The sequence below is a fragment of the Anas acuta genome, chromosome 2 (genome assembly GCF_963932015.1).
Source record: "Anas acuta chromosome 2, bAnaAcu1.1, whole genome shotgun sequence".
Lineage (NCBI taxonomy): Eukaryota > Metazoa > Chordata > Aves > Anseriformes > Anatidae > Anas > Anas acuta.
In genome coordinates, this window is record NC_088980.1 from 145003601 (window position 1) to 145017384 (window position 13784).

At 44.0% G+C, this 13784-nt stretch overlaps 1 protein-coding gene across 7 annotated transcripts in view; it reads left to right on the forward strand.

Moving 5' to 3' along the window:
- Positions 1-472: 472 nt before the first annotated feature.
- The window catches only part of COL14A1 (collagen type XIV alpha 1 chain), a 124216-nt gene continuing 110904 nt past the window's right edge, over positions 473-13784 (forward strand). For 6 of the 7 annotated variants that reach the window (XR_011093177.1, XM_068672569.1, XM_068672572.1 and 3 more), the window contains exons 1-4: positions 474-633; positions 4217-4333; positions 9855-9971; positions 13274-13417. Coding sequence is in view for 6 of the 7 variants with exons in the window: in XM_068672569.1 (XP_068528670.1) it covers positions 4252-4333; positions 9855-9971; positions 13274-13417 (343 nt within the window). In the remaining variant the exon portion in view is untranslated. Of the gene's footprint in view, positions 634-4216; positions 4334-9854; positions 9972-13273; positions 13418-13784 lie in introns of all 7 variants that reach the window. The other variant, XM_068672571.1, reaches the window with a different exon arrangement.

A 13784-nucleotide genomic window follows, 5' to 3' on the forward strand; every position in this document is an offset into this window, starting at 1 on the left:
AGCAGGACCAGAGGGGGGTGCACCAGGGCGCTGTCAGGAGAATGGGGGTGCAGCAGAGAAGTGGGGTGCTGACAGGAGAAAGGGGGTGCTGACAGGAGAAGTGGGGTGCTGCTAGGTGAACTGGGGTGCCCCAGGAGAACCAAAGTGCACCAGAAAAGCGGGGTGCAGCAGGAGAACTGGGGTGCTGCTAGGTGAACTGGGGTGCACCAGGAGAACCAGGATGCTGAGGGGAGAACCGCGGTGCACCAGAGACCTGGAGTGCTGACAGGAGAAGTGGGGTGCACTAGAAGGTCATGATGCTGACAGGAGAAGTGGGGTACACCAGAGAAGCGGGGTGCCGTGAGGGAAGAAGCGGGGTGCCGTGAGGCGAGGCGCAGCCCGGCCCCTCCCGCACCTGGCCGCACCCTCCCGCCGCAGCGCAGGGGCCCGGGGGCGGGGGCTGGCCGGCGGGCCCGGTGCTCGCCTCTTTTCCCCCCTTCTTTCCACCTTCAGCTCTATAACTGCCCGCCTCCTCTCCCTGCCCTCCCTCCTCGTCGGATGCGGCGCTGCGAGGGGAAGAGCAGCCGGAGGGGAGCGGCGCGGCGCAGCAGCACCCCCAGCCCCAGCCCCGGCCGCCCGCCGCTGCCCGCCCAGGTCGGTGCTGCCCCGGGAGGGGTGGGGAGAGGCGGGCAGGGGCTGGCTCCGAGGCCCCGGGGGGCTCTGAGCCCAGAACAGCTTCACCGGGCACAGGGTGGGGGTGTCCCGCAGCCACCTGTGGGGACAGCCCCGGGGGAGGGCGGAGGGGACCGGAGCGGAGCCGCAGGGAGCGGGCGAGGCTGTTGGGTGCAGGGGACAGAAGTGTCGAGCCTGAGGGGGAGCCCCTTAAAAACTGCAGAAGCCGTATTTTTAAGGATAATTAGAATTTATTAAAAGAAAACGCACTTAAAGTTGAGGGTCCGGCTGGGCACATCCTCCCTCAGCGGCCCTAGGGAGGTCTCTCCCCCCGGTTCCCCCGTCGCGGTGGGCGCTGAAGGGACTTCGCCCGGGTCCCCTGGGGGTCCGTCCCCAAATCGGTGGGGACAACAGACATCCCCTGCTGCCCCCCTTTTTGAACCGAAAAGGGGAAATGTCGCCTTAAAACGGGGTGCTTGGTGGCACCACAGAGGGTGCTGTGAGAAGCGGGGTGCCCCCCGAGAGCCCTCCGCTGCCCTGGGGCTGCTCCCACTCCTCCTTGTGGGACGTCGACCCGAGAAACTTGGGTCACGCTGCACCCTAATAAGCGACCACGATATGGGTTATAAACCCTTTGGTGTCTCACTGAGGCTGTGGTGTGACAGGGTGGCTCTAAGCGCTGCAGTGCGAGATGTGACAGCCGGCCAGGTGTGTGAAAGCGCTGCAGCTTTGGGCAGGTTTCCTCAGGGCTGAGCTCCTTGGTCCTCGAGATCTGTTCCTTGGCTGAGCCTCCCGGGCTCTGCTCCTTGGTTGAGTTTAACTGGCACCCAGAAACACGGCGCTCCTCTGGAGGGTCTTGCCTGGAGCAGGGTGGCCATATAACAAGTTTGGGGTGCCTCAAAGGCAGGTTCATCCCCCAGGAGAAGGTGGCTTGTGTGGATGCTGTGGGCAGCCTATGGTGTGTAAACCTTCCCCTTCCTGGGACAGGAGACGAGGCCACCACAGCAGCGAGTGCCCGTGGAGCAGCAGGGGTCGGCTCATCGGCCGGGCTCTTGGTGTGGAAGGGGAGCCTGGAGCTGGGTCTCTGCTGCCAGAGATATTCAGTTGGAGAACTGTTCCACCAAATAGTGGAGAAATACATAAAAAGCAGGGGGAATGGGATGGCTTTTCTGATTTCCCTGATGGTGTCAGCCACAAGGTGGCTGCAGACTCGTGGTTGCCTCTGTGTGCCTTTCCTCCTGGAGCAAACCCTGAGGTGCTGGTCTGCAGAAGTCAGCTTGTGCCTAGACTGTGTTTTATCCTGTATCAGTTATGTTTCTGTCAATAAATCATACCTTCTTCGTGTGATTGCTGCTCTCTAAAATGAGTGGGAGAGAGTGTTTGTACACAGCATTGCGTGTCAGTTAGTATTTATAGCCCTTATCTGGGAAGAGGGTTTATATCAAAACTAGCAAACGGGGAGCTGAGCCACCACTGTGAGTGGCTACTTTAATATCTGGATTGTTATATGGAAAGAAACTCACACATAGTGGAGACTGAATTGAAGAATGAGTTGTGTGTTGTCCTTTGAAGAGTCAACATTTACATGATTCTCCTCACCTCAGGAATACAACCTGAAGCTTTGATACACAACGCAAGTTGCACAAGGGTTGCTGGTCAGGACTTAGCTCTCTTTGTTTTCCCTGTTGTCTGTCACTAGGCAACTGCCTGCTGATGCTGGCTCATCTGGATCCAGTCCTTGGATGCTCAACTCCTTGTGTTTGTGTAGTAGAAAGCCTGGGCACTTGGCTTGGGTTTTTGAATTCTATCTGGAGGATGTGTCCTAAGAACTGGGCATAGCGATACCTCAGTTTTGGATGCAAGGTTTTGTTGTTACATATAGTTATTTGCCTCTGTCTTGAGAGATTCATGCTGTAAGAGATGGATTCAAAATGTGTATCTGAGTAAAGTGAAACTTGTTGATAATTTGACTAAAACTTAGGAAACCTCCTGTGGGATAGAACCACAAATGATGAAGCCACCTGTATATTTTGATGTGGATTACCGAATATCCATGATTGGGATTTGTGACGGTAGACACACCAAGGACTGGGATAACTATGGCAAATTATAAACATCTTTTACAAGAGAGAAGGAAATGTAGGGTTATCCTCTCATCTGTTCAATGAGGTACTTCAGTCTGCCTTTTGTATTATTAGATAGTGGCTGGACCATTCACATTACGCCTTCCTCAGAAGACATTGAAAACAGGGAAGGTAAATTAAGTGTTGTTATCCTGTGGATATTAGAGAAAATGACATGGAAGGTAAAGGGGAGGGACTTGCAAAGCAGAAATATGTAAACCAAAGTTTACCAAAGTAAACCTTCAAATGCTGTCTTTGACAAAATTAAGTCTCCAGTAAAATACTAACAGGAGAGGGCAGCAAAAATTCTTCTTCCTAGCCCAGAAAATTGACCAAAACTAGTGCAGTAAAGTTGAGTGATAGGTAAACATTTAAAAGCATGATGTCATGAAGATGATGTGTCCTGAGAGGTGCTTCTATGTAGGTTGAGTAACTCTACTGGCCAATATTAATAGCCAAGTCCAGATAAAGAATTTTGTACTGTTTTTAACCTAGTTTCTTGGGCAGATAAACTACCCCACCTGGAACTTGAACTTTGGCACCTGAGTTGCTTCTGGTAACCCTGTCAGTTCATCTAGAACTGCCTTCAGTGTTCATACAGTGCTGCACTCTGAAGTTCTGATGCTTCTAATGGATTAAGTTAGATGTTTTTGACCATGGAATTGCCCACAGATAAAATTAGTACTTAGCTGATACCCCGTATGCCTCTGACTTGTTTGCTTTGGTCACTGTGCCAGATAGTACAACAGAGAGCTCAGAATAAGCTCAATTAGATAAAAATAGGAAACACAGAGGATGTTGAGAGGAGGACTTGCATTTCCTCGGAACAAATTTTGCCTTTTTTGACAGCTGATGTGCAAAATTGCTCAGCTGAACTGACCAGTGAATTAGTTCACTGGGGAAGATGAAGTATGCATATTTGATGTTTTATGGTAGGCTTGCAGGACACTTCTTATTTAAATTTAATTGCAGAGTCATGAAATAAATGACTTAATATCCCTTTTTGGATGCTTTCTAGATATAAAGTAGATAGCGGTTAAAGTCCTACTTTATCTAGAGATTCAGAATTCTCTACCACAGGTGCCTTGGTAAGGTGTTTGCAATGCTGGATTCTGTAGAGATACCCATTTTGCCTTGTTATGCATAGCAAACTCTACTTCCAATGCTAATGTATGCTATGCAATGATTAATACTCTTCTGGTTACACGGGACCAGTTTTTAGAACTGTTCAGAGCCTTGAACGTGCTTCTTTGTCCTTCTCAACTAAAATATGGTTTGTTTATAAACTGCTTCCAGGATGAAATCTTAGCTCCACTGATGTCCATGGCAAACTCCTAGTAGTTATTTTTCCAATGGAATCCAGATTTTGCTCACACTTTAATGAAAAGTGTTTACTTTAGATTTACAAATTTAATAAATATTTCTGTTCTGTGTGTTTTCAGGCTCATTGATACTGTGGTCATCAAGGGGGAAAAAGATGCCTTGTTGGTATGAGGTACAGAGCTGCATCCTCTTGGCGTTTTTAGCAGCTTACTCCATCAGTGACGCCCAGGGCCAAGGTAAGTGCTAAGTAAGAAGATGGAGTTTTTCACTAGATCACTCTGATGTGCAGAAATAGACTTATTCCAAATGCAAGTGTTTCTTTCCTCATACTAGGCTGCTGACCCAGTATTACTGAAATGATGCAGTTTTGTTGATTTCTGGGATCGAAGAACTACATGCTCATGTGTGCTTTTTGAACCATGTATTTCAAATAACATAAATCATTCTTTTTGCAAGTTCAGGTGTCTCAAAATGAATTTTACAGGACATTTTTTACTTTTATTTACCTGAAAGTACTGATTAGAAATTGCTGTGATTGCCCCCTATGTAATCAAGGAAGTTTGAACTACCAGCCTTGGTATTAAGCTTGTATGGAATATAATTTTTTTTTCTTTGTTGGAACAGTAGCTCATGTAACACTTAGATCATACAGTATTACACAGTACTGGTAAATGTCACAGACTACTTCTGCAGGTTTTTTTTTTTTCTTTTAATCTCCTTTGTGGATATTAAAAAATCCTGCTGAGATTGTTAAGCTTACATACTTGCTGGATCAGATGGACAGTGGTATGATTCTCGAGGAAATTTATCATACTGCTTGGGGAAGGAGGGAGGAAAAATGCCAGCAAGTTTTTATGATTCCTGAAGAAGGACATTTCTCTCAACATTATATTTATTTAATCCCTTTGATATGAGGTTGCCTAGGCATAACTGGGAGCAGAATGTGATCCTGGAGCTCTTCTAAAGGCTCTTGTGTAATGCATTATTCATGAGCACACTCAGACTGGTGTCAAAGTGAGGCTTTCTGACTTGTAAAAGCGAGCAGCAGCGCTGTCCAGTCCGCGTGGCACTCAAGTGCTGGCTTGACGTTTGGGCATCCGTGAGTGTTTTACAAGCCTATCCCAGAACTTAGGGACAATTAGCAGCAATACTTACTGTGGGCGATGTGAGGTGAACGAAGAAATACGTGTTCCCAATGTTCAACACATCAGTTCTGGTCAGAAACGAGGGCCAGAATGTTTGTGACTTAATGAGCCGATAAAGCAAAGCATATGGTCAGTCCCCTGTCTGTGCAGTTCAGTCCTACTACATATGGTTAAGATTTGCACAGCAGCACTGGGGAGAGAGGTTCATCCACAGTTGTATGTAATTCCATGCACTTGGAAAAGCGTACTCTTCCCCACTACTTTTTTTTAAGCTTTGATTTAATCTGTCATTTGTAAGGGAGAAAACTCTCAAACTATTAATACAATGAGAAGAAGGTCAGAGAGAGTTTTTCCACAATCACCACACCAGCAACAAGCTAGAGTTGGTGTACTTGCTGAATAAAGAACAATACTTCCCTTGTTCTTACACTCTTTCAGCAAGCATCAGCTACTGCATGCTGTCAGCCTTGGCCTAACGTGACTGTGCTGTTACTGAAAGAGGTGATGTGAAGTCTAATCTCTTTTCACAGAATAAAAATATCTCTTGCTACACTTGAATTAGTAAGATGCTTCTCAAATACTTTCATAAGGTTGCCACCCCTTGCAGTAAACTCTTCATGCGGCTGGCCAACTGTCTACAATTTTATACAGCACTAACCATATTTGTCTGTTTTACGAAGATGTACACTCTGTCGAGGTGTAGGAAGAGCTGGATTTAGTTCCAGCTTGTGATTCCTTCCTTTGGCAAAGATGCTCAGTTAAAGGTGTGCAATGTGACTTCTTGGAAAGGAGAAAACGTTTGGGAGACTGAAGTGAACATGCCTGAAGCTACAACTGATTTATTTCAACCGAGGAGTTATCTGCGCCGAGCTATGTGGTTTTATCTTGTTTATTGCTCAAATGTCTTATAGACCAAAACGCCATTCAGTTTTTACTCAACAACAGTTATTCTTTCCTCACTGCTGCTTATTGCTTATCCAACATAATGTCACTTAAACAACAGCAACAAAAAAATCCAGTTTTCATCTACTTCAGTTCTTACATAGCACACAAAAAAGTGCTGGGCAAGAAAACTACTGTAGAAATTTCCATTTGTTCATAAAGTGACTTATTTTAAGTATTTTCCTTCTATATTTAAAGATGGAAACTTGTCCTCGTGTAGCAATACTTTCCATGTGTTACTAATGTAATTGCAATGCATATTAACTTGTTCAATTCTTAAGAAAAAAGTACATTGGAAGCCACAAGGTTTAGTTAGTATCCAATTTTAGAGTATTGGATGCCCTTGAGACAGCTGCAGGTATACAGTTTATCGGTATTTTTCCTTTCCATTAAAACACCGAACAGTTCAAAACACTCTTTCCCCATTTGTCCACAAGAATAATGTATTTGGAGTGCTGATCTGTCTGGTTCCACAAACCGAAGCCTTGAAGTTGTCTTTACTGTTACTTTGGGTAACTGCTCTAATGTTGCTGATGGCCATTCACTTTTGCATTCCTGTAGAACCACTTAACAAGCTTTAGCTACTGATTTTTATCAGTTAACTGACTCAGCTTGGATTAATTTTTTTCCCTTTCTGCAAGAAGTGAGATTTTGTTCCACAGCCAAAAAAGGTCCAAAGAAATAAAGATACCCTCTTCAGGTTGGTGAATGTGTAGTAATTCCCATCAATATTTTGTTGTCTGTTCAAGTGTTAGATTTTTAACTTCCTTAGTTATTATATGTACTTTTCTATGCCAGAGCATTAGTCTTTGCACAACTAAGACACAGTTGAGTATCTGTCTGATGAAAAATTCTTTTTTTCCTTATGGTTAATTGCTGTGTGGGAATGTCCATTCCCCTGTGCTGTCACTTTTGATGCAAAAAGTACCGAGTGAAGATTGACTAGTTATGTAAAGACTATTCTGGCACAACTTTTCTAGTTTTTCACATTATAACTGTAGTATACAGAACGACTTCTGGTGACTGTGTCCTTCTTTGCTTGTAAGATCTGTGATTGTTTTTTAGGGGCTCCCAAAATTTACCTAGTTGGTGATGGTGATTAGGCCAGGACTATGCCTCTTTGTTAGAAAATGCTTTCATAAATTAAGTTTGAAGTTGGATGGAGTGACAGGGGAAGGAGGAAGATGGCAGAGAAAAACTCTGAAATTCTAAGACGTGATTTTTTTTTTGTTAGTCCATGTTTTTTTGGTTACGATAGCCCTCAGTTCTGCCTCTTAATCCCCGTACAAATTTACCACTTAATCCCAGTGAAATGTGTAGCATTTTGAACAATGACAGTATGCAAGCGTAAAAAGCTTATTTGCTCATTCTTAGACAAAATAAATAACGATAGGAAGTGCATATTTTGCAAACCTCTAGGTATGATTTGTCACTCTTGTTCATTCAGCACCAAGTCATGATGATTTATGTGTAGCTCAAAGATGGATTGAATCTTGAGAATGAATTAAAAGCTGTAATCCATAACTACAGTCTGCTTGGCTTTCAAAACTTTTTGCCATAGTCTCTGTCATTTTATTACAATTATAGCATGCTGAATGCTCTTGCAGAAGCCTGCCCAGGGAAATATTTTTGCAGTACAGGGGCCAAATTTTCAAAGAACTGATCTTGGATTTGCAGCGATTCCTGCACATGCTCTTACTTGCAGCCTCTCTTCTTCTGAACTTGAGGGAGGTGACAGGCAGGGTGAAGGCTCAGTCTGACAGGATTGTGCCCAGCAAATGGGGAGATGCACTGTTTGGATGTGTGCCCAGTGCTGCAAACCAGAACAATGCTGAGTATGTGAAATTGGTGTGCCACCTGCTCTCTTCATCCTTTTGCCTCTCTCCTGAGCTTGTTCTCTCAAATCTTTGAGTGTGAGAAGTGTTGCTAAGCTTTCTTGGTGCTTGTATCCTCTCTTTTTCTGTCCTTTGGGGATTGATAGGCTGCATACAGGGAATAAATCTCTTGTATTAAACTTTACTTCTGAGACTCAAAATATTTTTAATGTTAGATGGCATTAAAAACACCTTCAAATGTCAAAAAAAAAAAAAATACAGCTTGCCTCTTTCCTTCTTTCTTCAGCAAACTCTTGGAAAAAGATACAAGTAGGAAAAAGTAATCAATCGAGGACAGGTCTTTGGCTGCTGCTGTTGCCAGAGCTGCATTGACTGCAGCAGGGCAAATGGAGAGGCCAGAGACTCCTGGATAGCACGTTCTGCCTCTAGGCTCAGATGCTCCATATGCTGTAATCCTTAAATCTCAGAAATGCCATGAGTGCTATTGACTTATAATATGTAGTAGACCAAGAAAACATGGGCACGGGCCTAGTCAACTACATTGGGCCCTGGAGCAAAGAAATAGCCACTCCTCCCACCCTCTTCAGATAACTTCCCTTCTTTCTTGGACATACCAACAGAAACCTTAAGGCCGGTAGTGGCAGAGGCATCAAGGGACTTAAAAATTAAGGAAGAAGTTCAGTGGGCTATGAAGGTAGTGGGAAAAGGAGGGTTTAAGGTCAATGGAAGTCTGTGCTAAGCTTTTTTTTTCTTTTTTTTTTCTTTTTTTTAACTCTTTTTATTTCTCAGCCTCTGGATAACTTCCTTGGCTGCCTTTCTCTCTAGGTCAGTTAGTTCTGTGTGGGCCAAAACCTACTGAAATGTATAAAGATTCCCCTTAATTGACAGCCTTGGATCCCACAGGCTGCACAACCAGCAGCAGTGCTTCAGTTGTTTGCTGTGAAGGGGGATGTGGCTCCCTGGGGCAGAAGAGAAATGCCGTCTAGGGTATAGTCTAGGGGAGCTTGCCAGTTAATGTACATGGGCACAGCATTGCTGAGCTTGCAGTAACAACCTAGGGTTGTTACCTTTTGTTCCTCTGTGTGTTACTTCCCTGAAAAGTCACATCTTTCTTCATTTCATGCTTTTATTCATCTCACCTGCTGCTTCTGTTTGAAACCTAGTTGATGGCACAAAATAAGTAGAGGTCAAACTTAGTGACTGCCTCCAGATTGCCCCCTGCCTAAATCTTGCCCAGCCTGTGCACATGTCCTGGTCTTGATGAGACCAAAGCAGTGCTTGCAGCTGGGAAAGTGTGCATCCCTGAGGCTAGGTTTGCAAACTGGGCAGCTGATGTTCCCTCTGCTCTGTGCATGCCTATTTTTCCTCTTGGTTACTGTGTCTTCACAAGGCTTTGAAAATTTGGCCCCGAGTTACTTTAAATGTGGGGAAACACCCCCGGTAATGAGAAGTAAAGGAGGCGAGGTAACACACATTGTCAGCATAAGCAAGGAGAGCAATTTTAATTCCCCTGTATTAACAAAGAGCATTTGTATTACCAGCTTTGCCTGCTAAACTAGAATCTTAACATCTAACCCTGTTTGTCTTTGTCCTCTGCTGTTAGGTTGTTAGTATCTTTTTGTAAAGAGATAAAAGGTATGTCTGAGGGAAGTAGTGCACCTGGGGTTGTCATTTTACAAACTAATAAACTGATGTATGTGACATTTTGAATAACTTGCATCCTTTATCATTAAAAATGTGTGTTGTCTTCCTATATGTTTATTTTAATGTTTGTTTAAAATTGATGATTGCCTTTTATTTGAGTTTAAAATGTTGTTTTCTCTCCCCACTTGCAGTGTCCCCACCAACAAGACTAAGATATAATGTAGTCACTCCTGACAGTGTACAGATCTCTTGGAAAGCCCCCAAAGGGCAATTCACTGGATATAAGCTGCTTGTCACTCCAAGTTCAGGTAAACCAAAAGCCTGTATGTTCTCTTGGAAGGTGAAATGACTGTTGTCTTCTAGACCTGGGGCCGGGAAGCTTTCCTGAGGCTAAAGTCACCCTTCAGAACCAAGGAATTGTGAGCAGCCTGTGGATAAGAGTGTTTACTGGTCAACAAAAGAGAGAAATTGGACTTGCCACAGGATTGTCCTAGGCATGGGGCTTAAAGTAGAAGGAGGTGGATATTGGATAAGCTTCATACGTCATCCTTGGGAATTGTCACTGACCATCTGTCTTGACCTTTCTTCCAGTGGGGTGTAAGGAGGCCTAGGAAAGTATTCAAGGGAGAACACAGGAACCCTGTTCCAGTAAAAGATCTGAGGTGGATCTCCTTGTGTCTTCTCTCATAGTGAGCTCTCCAGAAAAGACCAATAAGATTTCAGAGAATAAATAAATAAACAAAACAAACAAGCTGGAATGATGAGGCCAGAACTGGCAGCCAATGACAGAGTGGTGTGCAAGCCCATGGGGCATGATGTACCACACTTGACAGCTCCCTGCCATAAGAGGCCAGTCAAAACAAAACAGAGGCCCTGTGTGTTTAGCAGGAGGTACCTGAAGTACTTTTGAGCAAACCAGAAGGGGTGGCTTGCCCTCCAAACCAGTCAAGGAACATGTGAGGGATGATGCTTTACAAAAAGGCAGCCCTCAGAAGTGAAAAGAAGCAGACTGAGAAACTGGGAACAGGAGAGAGACTTCTGGGGCACTTGTCTGCCCATGGTGGGGGGGCTTCCACAAGGAACTGGGACGCAGCACCTCTCACCTTGTACTCAGACTGCTGGCACTAACTTCTAATGGGCTGAGCAGCAGGCAACATGGATGGCCAGGAGAGAAAAGTATTTTCAGCAGTTTTGGTAGCTTGAAAGTAGATCTGTGGGAGAAGGAAGCTCATGATGTGAAGCTCAGGTAAATCCTTGTCATTTGAAGCATGGGGCTTTTCAACAGCTGGTAAAGTACTTTCCTGGGGCCTAAAGTAGCAGTGGTATGCAAGGAGGTACACAATGAAATGCTGCATGGCATTTATACTGCTGGAAGCTCTCTGGACCCATCTTGTTACTTCAGACCTTTCGTGCAGTCTTGTTTCCATACACTTGCCTTGTATATAGATAATTAAATGTATGGGGTATGGCAAATGTGCAATTGACTTAGTTTTCAATATATGTCTTTGGTATATTGCATACTGTAAAGGAAGTTGGCTAACACTACTTATGGTTTACTTACCTGGAAAAGTTTTGGGTTTCGATTTGGGTTTTTAAAGATTTTTTTTCTCACCCCAAACTCCATTCCTCTCTATTATGAAATACTGCCTCCATATTTAATCTGTTTCAGTTCATGTTTCTTGTTTCATCTCATAGATCAAAAGCTCTCAGATCTGTGTGTTATGCTCCCTTTGTCTGTTGAATTAATTCTGCCTTTCATTTAAGGGACTGATCAGCCTTTCTGTCTCTTTTGTAACATAAAACGTTAGAAAGCCTATAATTCCACTGTACAGTGAGTTCTCCATATCCTGACTTTCTTGCTTAAATGATGTCTTCTGATGCTTCTTAAGCTGCTCTGTGAGCTTGGTTGCTGTGTTTTCTCTTTTCTTCATCCATGTAGTTGATGACCTACTTGATGTTGTGAGTTGGTCAAGCCAGGAGGAAAAGCTATCAACACTATCAGATATTCTTTTGTAAATAGAAGAGTTATAAAATTCTTTTGTCACACTGGGAAACATGGGCTGGAGAACAGAGCAAGCATAACCATGTTTCTTCTCGGAGTATTAAGCCATCTTCTGTAGAAAGGACCTGGGGTCCCAGCAGGCAAGGACGAGCGATACGCTCATGCAGTAAAGAAGTACAATGCTACAACAGGTTGTACCAACAAAAGCATATTCACCTGGTTCAGAGTTTTTCGTTCCCTGTGTTTGGTGCCTGCTTGACTTGCACTTGTTTGTACTATGTCCTAATTTGGTTCTGTGTTGCAAGAAAGACACTGAGGTACAGGAGTAGGCCAGTGGGGGACTGCCAAGATAGAAGCTTGGAGCACACAGTTATACAAAGAGAATTGGGTTTATTAGGTTTTAAGAAGAGAAATCTCAGGGTAGGTCTTACTGCTGTCTAAAGGGACAACGTAGAAAAGAAGATGACTTACTCTTCTCAGATGTGTGTAGCAACAGTGACAGACAATAGACACAAACTGGGGCATGTGAATTCCAGTCAGATATTGAGAAAAGTTGGTGTTTTCCTCTACCATGAGGCTTGTCAGATATCAGGACAGGCAACCATGAGAAAGTTGGGGAATCTCCACCCTTGGGGATATTCAGAACTCTTTTGGACATGGTCTTGAGTGACCTGTTCTAACTAGACCTGCTTTGAGCAGGAAGGTAGACTGGAGATACAGAGCGGCTGGAGAGAGTCAGCCAAGGGCTGCCAAGATGATGAAGGGACCAGAGCATCTCCCTGAGGACAGGCTGAGAGAGCTGGGACTGTTCAGCATAGAAGGGTCAGGGAGGATCTTATCCATGTGTATAAATACCTGCAGGGAGGGAGGAAAAGGCAAAGCCAAGGCTCTGTTCAGTGGTGCCCAATGCCAGGACAAGAGACAAAAGGCACAAACTGTAACACAGGAGGTGTTCCATTAGGAAACACTTTCTGTGAGGGTGACTAAACACTGGCACAGATTGTCCAGAAGGGTTATGGAGCCTCATTTCTTTAGACATTTAAAAGCTGTCTGGACATGGTCCTTGGCATGTGGCTGTAGGTGGCCCTGCCTGAGCAGGTGGGTTGAATGAAAAAACACCAGAGGACCCTTCCAACCTCAACCATTCGGTGATTTTGAGAGACATTGAGAGGTTCCTTTCAACCTACATGGTTTGTTATTTTATCACTAATCTTTAGTCTGTACTTCTTGTTATAAAAGGTACTTCTCTGCTTTATGAGTTGGTTTTGTGCTTTCCATAAGCTGCTTCCTCTTATTGATAAATATTGATTTCTGTCTGAATAGTTATGCTGGGTATGTTGGATATTCCATGGGACCCAGGTACAAGGTCAGATTGATTCATTTTAGAGTGTTTATATTCAAAATTCTGGCCTCTGTCTTTGGTCAGGCTGCCTGACTTCTTGCTTTTCTGGGATGTTCTTTGGCCTGGCTGTCTAGATATTTCCAAAAGTGGTAATGGAAGACACTTGGGTCTTTGTAGAGCTCGAGGTAGTTTTAAGTCATTCCATTTACCTTACTGCAATAAAAGCAAAGTTATGTATGTGTCTTTTTTTGTCTTTTCTGTTACAGGTGGAAAAACCAATCAACTAATTCTTCAAAACACTGCTACCAAAGCGATTATTCAAGGTCTTATTCCAGACCAAAGCTATGCCCTGCAGATCATTGCATTCAGTGATGACAAGGAGAGTAAGCCAGCCCAAGGCCAGTTCAGAAGTAGGTATCTTTTATACCTGATGTGCAGAGTATATCAGCTGTTCAGTGTAACTTATGAAACCATAGCAAGCTCTGATATAAAGCCAGATAATAGAAAACCAGTTTCTTCTGTGATGTAAGGCTGACCAGAGTCACAGATTTTTACCTGATGCAGCTGCAGCTGGAAGTCTCGATTAATCCAGTTGCAATTGCACAGGAGATTCTTAATTTGGGCTATTTTTGTTTTTATTGGTTTGGGATTCCTGTCTTTCCTATTCCTGTATGAAATTTACCAGTATCTCATGGAAGAGAATCTTCAGTGAGCAGAAATAAGAAGGGAAGTGCTATGTTCTGATGCATTAAAAAGTTTCCTTCCTTTCATTCAACT